The 19,120-nt window shown below is 35.2% G+C and overlaps 3 protein-coding genes across 11 annotated transcripts; 1 reads left to right on the forward strand and 2 right to left on the reverse strand.

Moving 5' to 3' along the window:
* Window positions 1–103: 103 nt before the first annotated feature.
* LOC147570211 (F-box protein CPR1-like) lies at window positions 104–10,116 on the forward strand. 9 transcript variants are annotated; one of them, XM_086656765.1, is made up of 5 exons: window positions 122–1,380; window positions 2,166–2,284; window positions 5,239–5,423; window positions 8,458–8,601; window positions 9,987–10,116. In XM_086656765.1, the coding sequence occupies exons 1-2, from the start codon at window positions 209–211 to the stop codon at window positions 2,191–2,193; spliced, it is 1,200 nt and encodes a 399-aa protein (XP_086512891.1). In that variant the 5' UTR covers window positions 122–208; the 3' UTR covers window positions 2,194–2,284; window positions 5,239–5,423; window positions 8,458–8,601; window positions 9,987–10,116. The 9 variants fall into 9 exon arrangements, with proteins under 9 accessions (XP_086512889.1, XP_086512888.1, XP_086512887.1 ...); XM_086656768.1 differs by having other exon boundaries at window positions 5,242–5,423; XM_086656762.1 differs by lacking the exons at window positions 8,458–8,601; window positions 9,987–10,116 and adding an exon at window positions 5,730–5,925 and having other exon boundaries at window positions 116–1,380; window positions 5,242–5,423.
* Window positions 7,173–8,634, reverse strand: LOC147570212 (F-box/kelch-repeat protein At3g06240-like). Its single transcript, XM_086656771.1, has one exon. It carries the CDS (start codon window positions 8,534–8,536, stop codon window positions 7,364–7,366), a length of 1,173 nt encoding a protein of 390 aa, XP_086512897.1. The 5' UTR covers window positions 8,537–8,634; the 3' UTR covers window positions 7,173–7,363.
* Window positions 10,117–13,081: 2,965 nt separating the features above from the next.
* LOC147570213 (F-box/kelch-repeat protein At3g06240-like) lies at window positions 13,082–14,401 on the reverse strand. The gene has a single exon (XM_086656772.1). It carries the CDS (start codon window positions 14,398–14,400, stop codon window positions 13,306–13,308), a length of 1,095 nt encoding a protein of 364 aa, XP_086512898.1. The 5' UTR covers window position 14,401; the 3' UTR covers window positions 13,082–13,305.
* Window positions 14,402–19,120: the final 4,719 nt, after the last annotated feature.

A 19,120-nucleotide genomic window follows, 5' to 3' on the forward strand; every position in this document is an offset into this window, starting at 1 on the left:
GCCGGGCCGTGGCGTTCCGTGCCCGGCCGTTCCTGCCGTGTCGGGTGTACGGAGTATTCGGGTCGGGTCATCTAGACCCGGATTATCCTTTGATCTCTAATGAAGGAGTTGTGGGAATTTTAGGGCATTTCGAACGGAGGGAGGAAGTAGATTTTGGGGGGAATTTTAGGGCATTTCGAAGGGAAGGAGAAAGAGTGATTGAATCAGAATGATGAGGCTTCCAGAAGATATCATCACGATGAGTATCCTGAAGAGATTACCTGTGAAACCTCTCTACCGATTCAGGTTAGTCTCAAAGAGCTGGGGGGATTTGATAATTAGCCCTAATTTTGCTAAGATGCATCTAAATCATACTATTGAGGAAAAGAAATGTAATATGATGCTTAGTTGTTTTTCAATGTTGAATGGTTATTCAGTTTACTCAATAAATTCTGATTCATTTGATAAAATTGTAAAAATTGATTACCCATTAGAGCATCTTAATTTTACATTTTGTAGATTATTAGGTTCATGTAATGGTTTGATTGGTATTAGTCAACAATCATCTACCGTTTGTGTTTGGAATCCAACTACAAGTGAATACAAAGAGTTGCCATTACCACCAATGACTAACCCTTATTTTCCTCCAGATTATGAGTATTTTAACGATGTTAGTTTTGGGATTGGTTATGATTCTAAGAATGATGATCATAAGTTTGTGAGGCTTCTAACTTCTTCAATTGGTTATGGTATTGGAGCTCAGATCTTTTCACTAAAATTGAATTCATGGAAAACTGTTGAAGGTATTCAATATGATCCCCTTTATGTTCAAAGTCGACCGGATATTGGTTTCGACGTTTTCGTTAATGATTGTCTTCATTGGATAGTAACTCCGTCTATCGGAACTAAACCCTCGAATGTTGTAATTGCTTTTGATATTGTCGAAGAGAGATTCACAGAATTACTACTCCCTGAAGATTTGGATACGAAATTTGACTCGATCAATTTGTGTGTTTTGGACGGGTGTCTTTGCTTCGTTACTAATGTTTATGACAGTTGTACTGAGGTATGGGTCATGAAGGATTATGGAGTTCGACAGTCTTGGACTAAAATTTTCACCATAGACCAACGAAAATTTCCTTTATCTATTCAGTACTTGATTCCTAAACAGTCTTTGAAGAATGGTGATCTTTTGTTGGAGACGGATGGACACAAGCTGATTTTGTATGACCCATGTCATGGAACAACTAAGGTTTTGAATTTTAATGGTATTTTTCCAGGTTTCGCAGCAGTGAATTACTTGGAAAGTTTGGTTTCACTTAACTCGGGTACTTTTGTGGGGCAAAAAGAAACAGATGAAGCACTTCAGCAAAGGAGGGAGCGCCAGGATGGCGTTATGAGGTAAATCTTATTTTTGTGATACTAACGTTGTTTGTATCTCTATCGAACGTTTTATTTCATTAGCTTTGTTATCTATGATTCTCTTTGATTATCCTTAATATTAGTGAAAGGGACTTGCAATTTACATGATCGTTTCAAAGCATCAGAAGAGATTGTTAGTTATATTTGTTGTGTGTGACTACTGACTAGACTATCTACTTTTCTTAAATTATTGTTAGATTGGTAATCTTTGGCACAAAACTTTTTTCCTTTATCTTTTGTATAGATTGACTAGTAGACAATATACTGTCGAAAAAACACGAAAACAAACGAGGACAACTATTTGTGGGTACCTAGTGAACTTGCAGTAGCTGTAGGAAAATACAATTTGTAGAAACGAAAATGTCTTGATGATAAAGTAAATGTTCGGTCCAACCATATCTTCATGAGATAAAAACTCTTTTTGTCTCGGGATTTCATTATGCAAGAGATTTGGCTTCTTACTAATTCTTTTGAAGTCTGTCCATCAAGTTTACTCCTATCGAACAATATTAGAACATTCACATTAGTGTTAGCAATATACCATGAAAATCTTACTTGACATCTACCATGATAAACTAGAAAGGCTATTGTTTGATATTGTGCTACATGCTTGTACCTATATGCATTTACATTATCGAATGACTATTTGACTATTATCATGTGTGGAAATTTGTATGCACATTGGGACTGTAGTATAATTTTCTTACCAAAGCTATAATTTGTCATTGAAAATTGATTCATTGTCACATTTCTCTTATCGGCAGGTATGAATGGCCTCGTGTTAGAATTTAACCATCTCCCCGATATGATCGAGTAATGACTTGTCTCTACCGATGATCATGCAAATGTTCAGAAGCAAGATTCTTCCAGTCTCTTGATTAAGGTTTGAAGGTTATACTGAATTTCCGAACTAATTTTTTTTTATTAGTGATGAAATTATTTCGTGAACCTTTATCTTTTTGGAGTTTTGGAGGTATAGAAATTAACTATCAATGTTTATCTTTTCGGTAATTAGCTTAGAAGTTTAGTCCATCCATCTGGTCATAAAATACTATCTATTAACAATAATTATATTATATTTTAATAAATTGAAGCATAAAACTAGAAAGTTCAGGAAATAGATAAAAAAGAAAGTACCTAGGTGCTCCATTTTTTTAACTGCTCGTAAAACCAACTGTTTTAACAACATAATGGATAAAATTAACAATAAACCAAACAACTGGTCTTTAAAAACCTTATTACAATAGAACTCAATATTGTTATATCTGATGTCCCCTAATTTTTCTTATCCTTAAAAAGACCTGTAAAGACATTGAGACTACTCAAAGGTTTTTCTGGTGGGGAAAAAAGGATTATTCCTAAAATCCTGGAGCACGCTAACTAAACCAAAAACATTAGGAGGACTAGGGATTCATGATCCTAACTTGATAATAAAGCGGTGTTAGGAAAAGTTGCTTGGTGTATTCTAAATGAACCTCAAAAACCTTCGTTCAGATACTAAAAGCGAAATATTTTTCCCAACTCACCTCCCTTCACTACCATAGACAAATTCAAACAATCCAATCGCATCTACTTTGGGAAGTCGACAAAGGAATAAAATAAACATTTGGAAAGATTAATGTATTCCGAAAGAAACTGATTCATGATCCTAAAGTTGATAGTAAAGGGTTTATGATCCTAAATTTGATAATAAAGCGGTGTGAGAAAAGCTGCTTGGCGTATTCTAAATGAACCTCAAAAACCTTGGGTTCATATACGAAAAGCTAAATATTCCCTAACTCACCTCCCTCCACTACCATAAAAGCGTCGTCCTCTTGGAGTTTGGAGGGTATACAAAGACAAATTTAAAAGATCCAATCACATATAGTTTGGAAGTTAACAAAGGAACAAAATAAACATTTGGAAAGATAAATTGATTCCAAAAGAAACCAATACAATCCAAAATATAAACAAATTTCCTCTAAATCAAGTTAGTGAACTCATTCATGATGGAAAATGGAAAACACATGTTATTTAATCTATAGTTGATCCTTCTGAAATAGAAAAAATACTTAAGATTCCTTTAAATCCGAACAAAGAAGATGTGATGAGATGGTCTCTCACAAAATAAGAAACTACACGATTACTTCTATGTACAAACAACTAGCTACAACAAATGAACTGAATATGGAAATTACCAACAACGTCAAGAATCCAACTTTTTATATGGAAACTACACGATTACTTCTATTTACAAACAACTAGCTACAACAAATGAACTGGATATTGTTATATCTGATGTCCTCAAATACCAATTGTCTTGTTTTCTTATCCCTAAAAAGATCTGTAAAGACATTTAGACTACTCAAAGGTCTTTCTGGTGAGAAAAAGAAGGGATTATTCCTAAAATCCTGAAGCACGCTAACTAAACCAAAAACATTAGACTAGGGGTTCATGATCCTAACTTGATAATAAAGCGGTGTTAGGAAAAGCTGTTTGGTGTATTCTAAATGAACCTTAAAAACCTTGGTCATATACGAAAAGCGAAATATTTTCCCAACTCACTTTCCTCCACTACCATATAACCATCGTCCTTTTGGAGTTAGAAGGGTATACAAAAACATATTCAAACAATCCAATTCGCATCAAATTTGGGAAGTAAACAAAGGAATAAAATAAACATTCGGAAAGATTAATGTTTTCCGGGCGAAACTGATACAATCCAAAAGGGATTATTCCTAAAATCGTGGAGCACGCTAACGAAACCAAAACACACTAACTAAACCAAAAACATTAGGTGGACTGGGGGTTCACGGTCCTTAACTTGATAATAAAGCGATGTTAGAAAAGCTGCTTGGTGTATTCTATATGAACCTCAAAAACCTTGGGTTCCGATACTAAAAGCCAAATATTTCCCTAACTCACCTCCCTCCACTACCATAAAACCATTGTTCTCGTGGAGTTAGAAGGGTATACAAAAACGAACTTAAATTATAAAATCACTATAATTTGGAAGTTAACGAAGGAACAAAATAAACATTTTGAAAGATAAATGGATTCCAAAAGAAACCTATAGAATCCAAAATAAACAAATTTTCTCTAAATCTAATTAGTGAATTCATTCATAATGGAAAGCGGAATGCACATATTAGTCAATCTATGGTTGATCCTTCTAAAATGCAAAATACTTTCGATTCCTTTAAATCCGAACAAAGATGTGATGAGATGGTCTCTCACAAAGATAGGAAACTACACGATTGCTTTTATGTACAAACAACTAACTATAACAAATGAACAACAATGGAACTGGATATGGAAATTATTGACAATGTCTAGTATCCAACTTTTATATGGAAATGCGTAGCTAGAGCTCTTCCAATAAGAAATCCACTCAAGAAATTCTTAAAATTAGATAATAAATGCCCTCTTTGTCAAAAAGAAATAAAACTGAAACTCATTTATTTTTATATTGTGACATTGCTAGAGTTATCTGGTTCTTCAATAGAAAATCTGATCCTTTGAACAAATTTTACTTCTTGGATATTTTCATTGACATCTAAGTATAAGACACGTAAACTTAATTTTGATCACTACGGTAATCTGGTTTATTTGGAAAACTATGTGTTATTATATTGATATATTTAAAGCTCACTAGCCCTAGATTTGGATCAAATACCCACCTTATACTTTCTAACGGTTTCGCCCACATTCCATAAAACCTCTTGACTCCATCTCAATCTTATACTCAACCTTCTCTAACAAATTTTGTTAAAATTAACATTGGTGCCTCATATTTTGAAGGTAATCATAATGTAGGTACTGGCATTATAGCTCACTCTTACTTCTACATATTTATAGCAGCTCACTAGAGTGGAGCAGGCACGAACGATGCAGCGAGGAAGGAAAAGGTAAAGTGGGATTAAATTGGGCAAAGGAACAGGGCTGACCAAATAGTCATAATGGAAGGAGATAACTTATCTATAATTAAAGCTCTACTAGGTCATCATAACTCCTGTCGTCACTGGATGACTAAAGAAACTACGGTACGAATTTTCTCACTTCTTCCAATTTTCCAGCAAATTAAATTTTCTCATGCATCCCGTTCCTTAAATCAGTATGTGCATATCTTAGCTAACTATGTATATAAAACTTCAAAGTAGGTTCCTGTGTAAATAGTTTGGTAGGTAATCCATTGTTTATATAATAGCCCCTTTATCAAAAAACAATAAAGTAAAATAACGATTCCTCGTGGTATTATATCACTAACCTCTTGTTAGTTTTCCCTTTTTAGCTTCTTCTCGTCTTCTATTGATTTTCTAATTTTTGGCTTCATACACGTTTGAGAACAGAACTAAACGAGTACAAGACTCCTCAACAAGTCACTGCTTCATGTGATGTTCCACTAATGATTGTACTTGTTTTGTGCTTCAAGTCATATAAAATTAAGTAACCGTCATCTTTGAGTAGCAAAATGTCACCATTATTGAAATACTCTATTGGCTTCATGCGATTAAAGTATTGAATATCATTATCTGTAGTGATGGTGAACAATGTACTCCAAGACCCACTAACCCCATACTCCTTCATTGCCCATACTTCAATTTGAACATTAGGTATAATACCAAAGATGCATAGATACTCTCTCAAAACACTTAAACACCAATGTCTTTGATTAACAAGGAATTGCCATTGAGATTATCTGGTACTTTTATATATTTCACCTTTCATGATAAACTGAAAGGTGAAATATTCTAAGCTAGGGAAACGTAGTATGCTCCGATGTCAAGATTTTATATATTTCACCTTTCATGATAAACTGAAAGGTCCATCAATTGTTGCTTACCTTTTAACATGTCTATGCAAACATGGGGACTCCTCATAAGTACATTTTGCCCTATACATACTAGTATTAAACACTCCGATGTCATTGTTGAAATAGTCATATATTGTCTGTGCCTGTTTTGCAGTTTGTGTGTAGTTGGGTTTCTATATATTTAAAACAAATGAGAAAATTCGAGAGTGATCCTGACTCTATGGCTCGACTGGGACTCAACTTGGACTCCCCTAGCAGGCCCTCAAGGTACTTGGGTACTATGCCAAGCTCGCCTAGAAACACTCTAGGTTAACTTCATTAGAATATAATGTAATAATTGGTTATCCCAAACATATACAACGACAGAATTGACTCAAAGTCTGAATGGACTCGCGTCAAATTTCAGAATGTTTGTCTTGTCATATGATTAGCTCGTCTACTTTCAACAAAAAAAATATTGTCCAGATAGATGATTGAAGTGGATTCATAGTCCGTTAAATATAAAAGATTCAAAATCAACTCAAAACAAATGAATCAGTTTCAGACGAATTAGAAGGAAAAAACACTTATTAGCTAGGAGAAATTTAGAGTCCGCTGAGTCTGAAAGCAAAACAGTTTTGCTTTAACAGTCTATTCAGGTTGAATTCTTCTCAATGGAAAAAAGAACAAATAACATTATAACAGATAGAAAAAATGACCTATCTATTAACTAAGCCCTCCCGATAGACCCGAAGATCTCCGCCTAGACATTTTTCCCATCAACAAACTTTTTAGTTTACTAGAATAAATATTGAGAAGTTAAGAATAGTGTTCGTATTTCCTCGAAGCTAAATAACCTTTGAATGTTGAAGTCTTACCTGATGAATAATCATTTATATCCTCATGAGTGGATGGAGAAGGGAAGATAGCAGTGTGCAGCTAAAATGCTAAATACCCGAAACAAACAAAGAAAAAAAGAAATTACCGACAATGTCAAGAATCCAGCTAATAGTCCCTTTATCAGAAAAAAAAATGAAGTAGAAAACTAATAGACGCCAAATCGTAAACAAAAAATAATAATATGATTCCTCGTGGTATTATCGCTAACCTCTTGTTAGTTTTCCCTCTTTAGCTTCTTCTCGTCTTCGATTGATTTTCTAATATTTGCTTCATACACGTTTGAGAACAGAACTAAACGAGACTCCTCACACAAATCACTGCTTCACATGATGTACAATGAGTAGTGATTGTACTTGTTTTGTGCTTCAAGTCATGTAAAACTAAGTCACTGCCATCTTTGAGTAGAAAAACGGTACCGTTATTGAAATACTTTATTGGCTTCATGTGATTAAAGTGTTGAATATTATTATCTTTAGTGATGGTGAACAATTTACTCCAAGATCCACTCACCCCATACTCCTTCATTGCCCATGCTTCAATATGAGCATTAGGTATAATACCAAAGACGCAGAGATTCCCTCTCAGAACACCGATGTCTTTGATTACCGAGGGATTGCAATTGAGATTATGCGGTATAGTCATTTCCTTGAAACTCTCGTCAACTACATCGAAAGAAACTATAACATGATAGGAGGGTTTCCGTTGTTGTTGGGCAAGTGGAATGGCTAACCAATGGAGAGCTCCATTAACAAACTCACCATTGGTACCACCGGAAACATCATAAGGAATGTAGTCAACAGATTTCCACGAGTCGGAGCCTAAATTGCAGAGTTTGACTCTAGTATGGAAACCGAGGCCGTTCCATTGACTTAGAGTGTCCACCAACTTGTAAGTATCAAGCTTGGAATCATAACCGAACCCATAGGAGGGCACTTTATTATTTTCGATAACCAATCTAACTTCATAGGGTGGTGGCCGAGTTATTAGTTTGTATTCAGCAGTATATGGGTTTACAAGTTGAACTGTATAACCCTTAGACATGTAGCAGATCAAACCATTACAAGAACCCAATATGTTCACGGGAACCGGGTACTTCATATAACGAGGATCTCTAATATATGAATCCGGGTTACTAATACGATCAAGAAGTTTAGGAGGAGATAATAACGAATCATAATCGATGGAGTATAATCCGCGCCTTTCATAAAAGCACCTTTTATGAACAATGAGACTAGATTTATCTTCTCGAATAGCATGAGAAAGATGGAGTTTAATGAAGTAGGAGCTAGAGAATAAAGAGCACCAAGTTTTGCATACTAACTTAAATCTAAAGATAGATTCCACTGGTAACATTACAAGGACATTGTCGGTGATAATTTCTTCAGGGAGGGCAGACAATGAAGATCTCTGTGTTTTCATCTTTCTCTTTTTCTTTCTTCTTTTTTGAAAAACCATCTTTCTCATACAGGGAGAGAGAGAGAGAGAGAGGAATTGTGAAGAAAGGTGGAGATTTAGGTTTACATAAGCATGTATGGGAAATAATGGGGTGACCTAATATAATGAAACTCTTGTTTTAATGGGATTCTAATATCCTATTTTATCAACTGATTAGAGAGGAAATAAAAATCAAAGCTGTTGAAATTTGGTATTATTGATAAAAACGGTAACTTAAAAAAAGAATTCATTCCACTTTGGCTCCCATATTTGTCCATTTTTCTAGTTTGATCTTAAAATCATACTTTTATTTTCTCAAATTTAAAAATTAGTATTTTTTTAATATTCATATTAGTATCTAATTTTTTTCGTCCTACTCTTGGAAATCAGTCGCTCGCAAAGACTTGTTTCCTTTTAAAATTCATTACATTAGAAGTCATGATTTACATCATATGCAGGGCGGGCTCCAAGGGGCAAGCCGAAAGCCTCGTTTCGGGCCCCCAGAGCCAAAGGGCTTCATAGGATGATTACAACGAACGAAAGGATTAAGGGGTTCTGATTTATTTCATCTTTATAAAAAGATATTACAAAAATAACAAGTAGTTTATTTTAGTTCAATTGGTAGAAAGCATGTTAGAGAGTTAAAACACCTCAAGTTGGATCTCAAGCATAAACATTTTTTGTTATTAAATTGTATTTTTTTTTTAAATTACTTTACTTGATAGTTTTACCACCACCCCGATGACTCTTCTACCATTGTACCTCTACTATCACCATGATTACTCTTCTACCATTGTACCTCTACTACCACCACCGTCGTTACTAAACCTCAACACCACATCCACCACCATCAATAAACATCCACACTACAATCACCATCAAACCAAGACCAACACTGTCACCATAATCACCGAAAAAAGAAGGTTGAATTTCTTTGCGCTAATTTCTCTGAGAATCATTTTCTTATTTTTTTCTCCTGATAAAAAACGAAGAAGAAACCGAACAAGCTGCCGACTTCCCGAGTTTTGAATCTCTGAACCACTTGATCGAGAGGTCGATTAACGGCCGACGAGGGCTCTCTGAACCCGAGTCGATATCTCACATTACGTGCAGAGAAAAATTGGAAAGTTTCGATATACGATTTTTTTTTGTGAAACACGTGTGGGCTACATTTTTAAAACTCGCTTCGGGTCTTCGAAATCTCAAGACCGGCCCTCATCATGTGACATGCATACCACAAAAATGGATACCCAAAGGATGTAAACTAGCCCCCAATATTAAAACTAACCCTAGAAGACACCATAACAACTTTCATGTCATGCTTAAGTGTTTACTTATACCTCAAGATGAAGGTTGTTCACTTTACTCCACAAGTTCTCCATCATTTGATGAAGCTATTGAAATCTATTACCCATTGAGGGGACTATAAGAAATGTTTATGTACTTCATTGGAGATTTTTCTTTGTCTCAAAATCGGCAGGGAAGAACTGAAAAACTCCTATTGATTATTTTCTAAGTTTTGTGAAGAAAAAGATGGAAGAAAACACTTAAAGTTTAAGTGAGTATGAAGCTTAGGGTAGTCAAATTAATGAAGTGTTATGCTTTTAGCAACACCATCTTTGTTACTGGTTTGTTTTTACAAACTAACATTCTTGATTTAGATTTCTCTTCGATAAGTGACTACTCTTTTAAATTTGGTCTCTTGCCATTGTGAAGGTACCATGTCTTATGGTTTGGGGCTATATACATTTTTCATCATATTCACAACAATATGTTTAGAAATTAAGGCCTTTGGTATAGGAAGAGCAATGTTTAGTAAAGGCAGTGCATTAGAAAGGTCAATTTATGTATTTTCTCTTCCTTTACCAAATTAGTTTAAGGAGGGCGTTATAAGGATCATTTAATAAATATTGTTAAAATATAAGGACTTCGATAAAAATTAATAAGAAATCTAATGTTCTATTCACTTGTAGTTTTCTCTCACATAAACAACGTCACTACTATCAACATCACCATTAGTATTAAAAAACTTGCAAAGTTTACCATCACTATAGTCTTAGTTTCAAGCTTTTAATGATGTCGCAAGATCTCATGGATGAGGAACCACCATTAATGAAGAAGGAGACAACCTACATCAAGAAAGAAGAGTCCTTTTACTTAAACGAAATCATCGACTTAAACGAAATCATCGACTTAAACAAAGACATATATAATGAAGATAATATGTCTCAGGTAAAGGAAATAATTTTCTTGTCTTCCTCTATGGTTGAACAAACGTTTTAGGGTTTTAGGTCGTTTTTGTTTCGTAAAGGATTTTCGGTTGGGTCGACTGAAAAAAAAAACAACAAATTTCGGTCGGGCTGGTTGAAAAAGACAACAAATTTCGGTCGGGTCCGCTGAAAAAACAATAAATTTCGGCCGAGCCAGCTGAAATTGTTCTGTTTTTTCATCTGCTCTGGATGAAATTTGTTTAAATTTTCAGTTGTTCAGGATGGAATTATAACCGAAACAAATCAATCAGTTCAGAAGATGAGGAAGAACTCTTACCTTTCTTTCTTTGTATTCATCATTGTAATATTGATACTTGAAATCTTCGAAAGTTACTTTAATCAGTGTTAAAACCCTAACAATGTATGGAGAAATCAAACAATAACAAGAATTACAAACCCCCCTATGGAGATGAGTGTTGTGTTAGTCATCTAGGATTTAGATTTCCATCTCTATCTCTCTCTCTCTCTGATCGAAACGAACAGGTTTAGGATTTTCTCTCTCTTTTGGGTGAACATGTTTTAAGGGTGTTTATCTCTCTGCTCTCGCTTTGATCGATGAACAAGTTTTTGGCCGAACATGATTTTTCTCTCTTCTCTATCTTTTGTTCGAAAATAATTTGAGGGGATAGACCAAAGTTTAAAAGTGAAATATTTTAGGGCCGCGGCTTTGGGGAATTGAAGATATTCTCTAGGGAATAAAGACTTTAGTAAATTAATTTTGACTTAGAAGTATTCTTGTTTTAAGTCCAAAAATTAGTCTGTTTGCTTTTCAATCCCTAATCTTCATCTTCAACAACTACCACTTCTGGCCACCACAACTAGTTTATCATCATAAGTTTACCATCGTTAGTTTATCATACTTCTCAAATAAAAAAGATGCAGAGAGAAACTCATTAGCAATTGGAATTCATAAAATCCACTATCATACATGATACATCAATAGAAATCTCGCTACCATTGAGGGATTCTTGAATACAAACCTAAACTTATATAATTTCCACAAATTATCTCATGACCAGGCAGAAATCAAATGAAAAGAAAAACCAAATTTTGTTTTGAAGAACTCATGGATCAATCTCGCACACCTTTGTTTGACCTAAAAATTTTCATGTGCAGTGGTATTTGATGAAATTCCAATCTTAACATCTTCACAGAAAACCCTAATCAAATGACTCCTTATTTCCCAAGCTCCAGATTTAATCTAAGCCAACATTTCGAAATTCAAAGTCACCCCATTACCATGATCTCGAACCCAACAATGGCTTTGACCATTTCTTCATCAATTTGAGTAGATGAAGCAGTAAACAAAACTAGAATTTTTGTTTCATTATTTTCATTGAGAGAAAATGGTGGAAGGGTTTTCTTAGAGAGAGACAGTAAGAAAGAGAGAGAGAACAGTAGGACAGAGAAGAGAGAGAAAGACATGAAGGAAGATGAAGGTTAGGGATTAAAAAACAAACAAATTAATTTTTGGATTTAAAACAAGATTACCCCCAAGTCAAAACTAATTGACCAAAATCTTTATTCCCTAGAGAATATTTTTGATGCCCCAAAGCCGCGGCCTATTTTAGAAAATAGTGTTTATCTATCCCTAATTTAAAAAGAATGTTCTACCTATCTAATGCACTGCCTTTGCTAAAAATTGCGCTTCCTATACCAAAAGCCAAAACTAAAAGGTCCATGCTCAACAAAAAAAACTATAAGGTCCATCAATTGTTGTGCACGGGTTCAACAAAAAAAAAATTGTTGTGCACGTTTTAACATGTCTATGCAAACATGGGGACTCCTCATTAGTACTTTTTGCCCTATACATAATTATTTTTTTGTTGAACTACTTGCCCTATACATACTAGTATTAAACACTTGGATGTCCTTGTCATATAAGTCATATATTGTTGGTGTCGAATAGTCATATATTGTCGAAGCCTGTACGAGCCCTATACATACTATCTGCAGTTGGATATTTATATATTTAAAACAAATGCGAAAATTCGATAGGGATCCTGACTCTATGGCTCGACTGGGACTCAACTAGGACTTCCCTAGCCGGCGGCCCTCAAAGTTATTGGGTACTATGCCAAGCTCGCCTAGAAACACTCTAGGTTAACTTCATTAGAATATAATGTAATAATTGGTTATCCGGATACATAAAATACAAGGACAGAATTGACTCAAAGTCTGAATCGACTCACGTCAAATTTCAGAATGTTTATCTTGTCCTATGATTAACTTGTCTACTTTCAACAAAAAAAAAACTTGTCTAGATAGATGATCCAAGTGTCCATTTAATTCAAAAGATTCAAAATCAACTCAAATCAAATGAAGGTAATCATAAAGTAGTAATTGGCAAATTAGCTCATTCTTACTTTTGACATATAATAGTCCCTTTATCAGGAAAAAAAAGAATGAAGTAGAAAACTAATACACGCTAAAGTAATATCATAAACAAAAAAAATATATATATATGATTCCTCGTGGTATTATCACTAACCTCTTGTTAGTTTTCCCTCTTAAGCTTCTTCTCGTCTTCTATTGATTTTCTAAATTTTTTTTCTTCAAACACGTCTGAGACCTAAACGAAACGAGACTCCCCACACAAGTCACTGCTTCATAATATTCTGAGGTGTCAGTAGTGATTGTACTTGTTTTGTGCTTGGAGTCATATAAAACTAAGTCAATGCTATTCATAATTAGCAAAAACTCACCATTATTGAAATACTTTAATGGCTTCATGTCATTAAAGTATCCAATACCACAATCTTTGGTGATGGTGAACAATTTACTCCAAGACCCACTAACTCCATACTCCTTCATTGCCCATACTTCAAATTGAACATTAGGTGTAATAACAAACACACAGAGATTCTCTCTCAGAACACCAATGTCTTTGTTTAACAAGGAATTGAGATTATCTGGTATTGTTATCTCCTTGAAACTCTCATTAACTACATCAAAAGAAACTATAACATGATCATATGTGGGTTTCCTATTTGGGACTGGAATGGCTAACCAATGAAGAGCTCCATTAACAAACTCACCATTATTGGCATCACTAGAGATTTCATAAGGAATGCAGTCAACAGATTTCCACAAACCAGAGTCCAAAGTGTAGATTCCGACATCATTATAGAAAACAAAGCCCCTCCATGTACTTATAATTCTCACCAACTTATAAGTATCAAGCTTGCAATCGTAACCGAACCCATACGAGACCTCTTTATCAATTCCGAATTTATGAAGTGGCGGTGGCAAAGTTATTTGTTTGTATTCATTAGTATATGGATTTAGAAGTTCAATTGTATAATCCTTAAAAGAGGTGCAGCAAATCAAACCATTACAAGAACCTGATATCTTCATGGAAGATGATAAAGGGTAATTGATACGACAATGAGGTTTAGTAGATGAAAAAGAATCATAATCAATGTAGAATAATCCGCGGCAGTTATGAACGATGAGACGAGGTTTATCTTCTCGGATAGCACGAGAAAGATGGAGTTTAATGAAGTAAGAGTTAGAGAATAAAGAGCACCAAGTTTTGCATACTAACTTAAATCTTAAGATAGATTTCAATGGTAATATCACAATGATATGGTTGGCGATGATTTCTTCAGGCAAGGTAGACATTGAAGAGGGGAAAAGAGAGAGAGAGAGAGACGGCTTGTGAAGAAAGGTGGAGAAATAGGTTTACATAGGCATGCATCCCAAATAATGGGGTGACCTAACAGGGTCCACCGGTTTTAGGCCCAAAATAAAATTCAAAAGAGTTAATTCCTATATGGCCCCCTACTTTGTGACCAGCTTCCTTTATGGCCCCCTTTTTTTTCGTAAATTCAAATATGACCCCCTATTTTCATGGAAATGTCCTAACTACCCTTCCTTTAAATCTTTTTTCAAAATAAAATAAAAAAAACAAACATAATTCCACCTCACTTCCCTCTCCACCACTTATCTCTCTCCACCTCACCTCTCTTTCCAAATCATCTTTCTCTCTCTCCAACTCACCTTTTTCTCTCTCCACCTCACCTTTCTCTCTCTCCACCTCACACTATCTTCTCCGACGAAGGTCGCCGGCCGGAAAATTTTCCGGCCGGCGACCTTCAACCTAAAAAAAAAAAAAAAAAAAATTTTTTTTTTAACTCTCATCTCCCTCTCTCTCTAAAAACTCCGGCGAAGGGGGTTCCCTTCGCCGGAGTACGGGTCTGTTGAAGAACAGACCAGATATCAGCATTTTTCTTAAACATTTTTCTGTTGAAGAACAATCTATCTTGAACATTTTCCCCGCGCGCGTTCTCTGTTATGTAAGGAAACAAACGAAAAGAAAGAACTTCCATCTTCTTTCTGTTTCTCTTCTCTCTCTCTCTCTATCTCATCAAGAACACCAAGATCCCCTGACTCTCTCTCTTTCTCTCTCTACAACTGGAATGCTCTTTTCATCAAGAAGACCTCTGATCATTCTCCTTCTCTTCTGATTAAGTAAACCTTCTGGATGAATGTCTTTTAGTTATTGCTCATGGAGTCGATCTCGAGGAGTCATATTGACGTTCCTCACGCCAATCATTTCTTCATCGCTATCCTCTTCGCTTTTGGTTTTGTTGCAGCAAGATTCTTCTTTCTTTATAAGGTAATACAGAAACAAAAATCTAACCTAAGTTTGATTCCTCTGACAGTTTTATCGTTCAATTAACTTTAGATTCAAAGAATTGATGGACAACGACTCTTCTGAATCTTGATATTTTGTTGTAATCATAAGTGCCCTAATTTTATACGATATTTCATAAATTTAGTTTGTATTATCTTGAGGAAGAACGGAAAATTTAGTAAAAATTGTTGTGATGAAGCAATGATTGTATGTGCAAAATGCTGATAGCTTGTTTCTTTTTATTGTTTTTCTCTTTTTTTTTTACCATTAAAATTTCAGAGGTTGTCAATCTGGTTGTTGAATAAAGGTAATCATTAACAAATAGGTTGTCAATTTTTTTTTTTACCATTAAAATTTCAGAGGTTGTCAATCTTGACGAGTATTATAATCCGCCGGTGTACAGATCGCCGCTAGATTAATCATCTACACCACAAAAAACACATCAAAATTAACAAAATCAAATAAATCAAGAACGAGAATTAAAGAAGAAGATCAAATCGAGAAGATAAAGTACCAGATCTGCCATTTTAATAAGTCCTTCAAGTCTAGAATCATGTTTAATATTGATTCAATGAAATTGAATCCTTCCAGACCAAGGTAAAGTATCAGGTTCTAAAAGATGTTTGATTTTGTCATTATAAACATCAACAGCTAAAACAGTATGAGAAGTTTCCGACATTATCTTCTCGCAGAGATGAGAACCGATGAATCCACCAGCACCGATCATACAGATCGTCATTGGCTTGATCGGATTTCCATCTAGATCTACTCTTGCCGCCATTTTTTCGATCGTGTTCGTCTAATGTGTAATGTGCGCGGGGGAGATGAAGAAATGTAGAGAGAGAAAGAGAGAAATTCCAGGGAAGAGAAGAATTGGAGGGGATTAAATTTAAAGAAGTGGGGAGATGAAGACCAGTTCCGGATCGGGTCTGTTCTTCAACAGACCCGTACTCCGGCGAAGGGAACCCCCTTCGCCGGAGTTTTTAGAGAGAGAAGGAGATGAGAGTTAAAAAAAAAATTTTTTTTTTTTTTTTTTAGGTTGAAGGTCGCCGGCCGGAAAATTTTCCAGCCGGCGACCTTCATCGGAGAAGATAGTGTGAGGTGGAGAGAGAGAGAGGTGAGGTGGAGAGAGATAAGTGGTGGAGAGGGAAGTGAGGTGGAATTATGTTTGTTTTTTTTATTTTATTTTGAAAAAAGATTTAAAGGAAGGGTAGTTAGGACATTTCCATGAAAATAGGGGGTCATATTTGAATTTACGAAAAAAAGGGGGCCATAAAGGAAGCTGGTCACAAAGTAGGGGGCCATATAGGAATTAACTCAATTCAAAAATAGATTAAGGTCAAATCTTCCCAGAAAAAGAGATTTTAGTCATTTTTCCTTTTTGAAGAAACATTGTTGATACATAATGTGTTATGTATGACCCGTATAAAAAAATGAAATAAAGTATGAAACTTTAACAATAAAATAACACGTTATTTATGAAACAAAACAAAAATCAATGAACGGAAAAACACTGTAACTTTGACATCTAGATATACTTTAACTATACTAAATGTGTTTTGTTGTATAAATATACGCAATTTATACTAAATAACGTGTATATTGCGAAGCAGGTAGTAAGTTTGAAATCAATCGAAAAAAACGGAGAAATAAAGAAAGAGAAATTTGGGGATTTGTTTTCAAAAGTGGATTTTTTTCTTATATAAAAGGTTATAATAGATATTATGATTAAATAGAAATGATGGAGATCTATTTTTTCTATAGAGATGGGTCGATTTGGACTAAATATCCATTATAATTATTATTTTAGCTTAAAATCCTATATTAATATTAGGGTGGACTAAATGTCTGTTTAGGTGTAGATTTTTGTAGGGGTGAGCAACGGTCGGTTTTTTTCGGTTTTGGCTCGAGCCGAAGCCGAACCAATAAGTGACGGTTTGATTAAATCGTCGGTCGAAGTCGAGCCGATCATTCGGCCGGCCGACATGATTCGACTCGGTTTGGTTCGACTCAGTTGAGTTCGATTGATCGGTTTAACCGACAATTTAGAGAAAATTGTAAACTAATGTCATTCATTTCATTGCATACACCGAAAATAAAAATTAAGAACTCATCATATTTTTCCACTATTACATATGCTGAAAATAAAAATTAAAAATTCATCGTACTTTTCCACGATTACAAAAATAAATAAATAAATAGAAGTACGAATACAAAATCTATAATTTTAAGTTATTAACTAAGAATAGGTTGTGGTAAATAGAAAATCAGTGAAGACTTGCCTTTAAAACCTTTCAATCAAGTTGAATAGGTGGTTGATGAAGCCGACAACAACAACTAGGGAGGAGGACGGATAGTAGTATGGAAGATTCGATTAGGGGTTTTCTAATTTTTTTACGTTTTAGTTTAGCACTTTCTAACTTTACAAAATTAGTATTTCATTTTTCCTTAGGGTTCGGTCGGTTCGGTTTGGGCGATTTCTAGAAACTCAAGTCGAGGCCAAACCAAGCCGAATTTGGGTTGTTCGGTTTTTCGGCCGAACCGAGTCGAACGGTGATCGGTTCGGCCCAAAAATCGGTCGGTGCGGTTCGACTTGGTTTGGTTCGGCCAATTGGTTCGGTTTTTGCTCGCCCCTAGATTTTTGGACTAGGAACCCAAAAAAGTTGTTTAACTTAAGTTTTCTATAAAACGGTAATTTAGAAAAGAATAAATTCCGCTTTGGTCCTATATTTGTCCATTTTTCTAATTTGGTTTCAAAATCATAATTTTATTAGTCAAACTTAACAACTAATATTTTCTTAAGCCCACTGTTTTGGGGAAAGCAAGAATGTTTCCGGGGAAGACACTGCGAACCCAAAAAAACTCAAACCAAACACTTCCTACCCCTCAAGTCGCCAGAATAAAGTTAGCCGGCCGGAATTTCTCTCTCTCTCTCTTCTCTCTTCTCTTTTCTATCTCTCTTCTCCTTTCTCTCTTCTTCCCATCTCCCTTCTTTTCTTCTCTTTTTTTTTGTTGTAGTTCCGGCGAAGGGAACCCCTTCGCCGGAAACCTTCGTCTGGAAACCAAACGAAGGTGTCTGGATCTGAATCTTCCAGATCCATACGAGTTTCCACTTCCAGATCCATACGAGTTTCCAGCGTAGGGAGATCTCCTTCGCCGAAATTTTCGTGAGAGGGAGAGAGCATAAAAGAGAAGAAAAGAGATATAAGAAAGTAGAAGAAGAAGAAAGAAGAGAAAACTAGTGGAGGTCGCCGGAATCTGGTGGAGGTCGCTGGAATCCGGTGGAGGTCGCCGGTATTAATGGTGGAAGTTGCCGGAATTTGGTGGAGGTCGCCGGAATTTTAGTTAAGGTGAGAGGAGAATAAGAAAGAAAAAAAAAATTAAAGGGTGATGTTTGGAAGAAACAAAAAAAAAATTGTTTCGACCCAAAACTTATTGCCCTGGAAACTTTGCTTACTTCTCCGAAACACTGGCTTTTTCTTAATATTCATTTTAGTATCTGTTTTTCTTTTGGTTTTACTCTTGAAAAGCAGTCGTGCTAATAGTCGGTTTTCTTTTAAACTTCATAACACGAGAAATCATGATTTACATGATATGGCATGCATACAATAAAAATGGATACCCAAATGATCTAAACTAATAAAAGCCACGATAACAACTTTCATGTCATGCTGAAGTGTTACTTACATCTCAAGATGAAGGTTA

Source organism: Eschscholzia californica, unplaced genomic scaffold, assembly GCF_041429995.1.
Source record: "Eschscholzia californica isolate CP2 unplaced genomic scaffold, dmEscCali1.0.p SCAF_1, whole genome shotgun sequence".
Classification (NCBI taxonomy): domain Eukaryota; kingdom Viridiplantae; phylum Streptophyta; class Magnoliopsida; order Ranunculales; family Papaveraceae; genus Eschscholzia; species Eschscholzia californica.

Excerpts from the sequence above, each read along its gene's own strand:
- LOC147570211 (XM_086656763.1), top strand. The coding sequence starts at position 209 with ATGATGAGGCTTCCAGAAGATATCATCACGATGAGTATCCTGAAGAGA. Across the intron at positions 1,381-2,165 it reads CGCCAGGATGGCGTTATGAG|GTATGAATGGCCTCGTGTTA; the intron begins GTAAATCTTATT and ends TCTTATCGGCAG.
- LOC147570212 (XM_086656771.1), bottom strand. The coding sequence starts at position 8,536 with ATGAGAAAGATGGTTTTTCAAAAAAGAAGAAAGAAAAAGAGAAAGATG.
- LOC147570213 (XM_086656772.1), bottom strand. The coding sequence starts at position 14,400 with ATGTCTACCTTGCCTGAAGAAATCATCGCCAACCATATCATTGTGATA.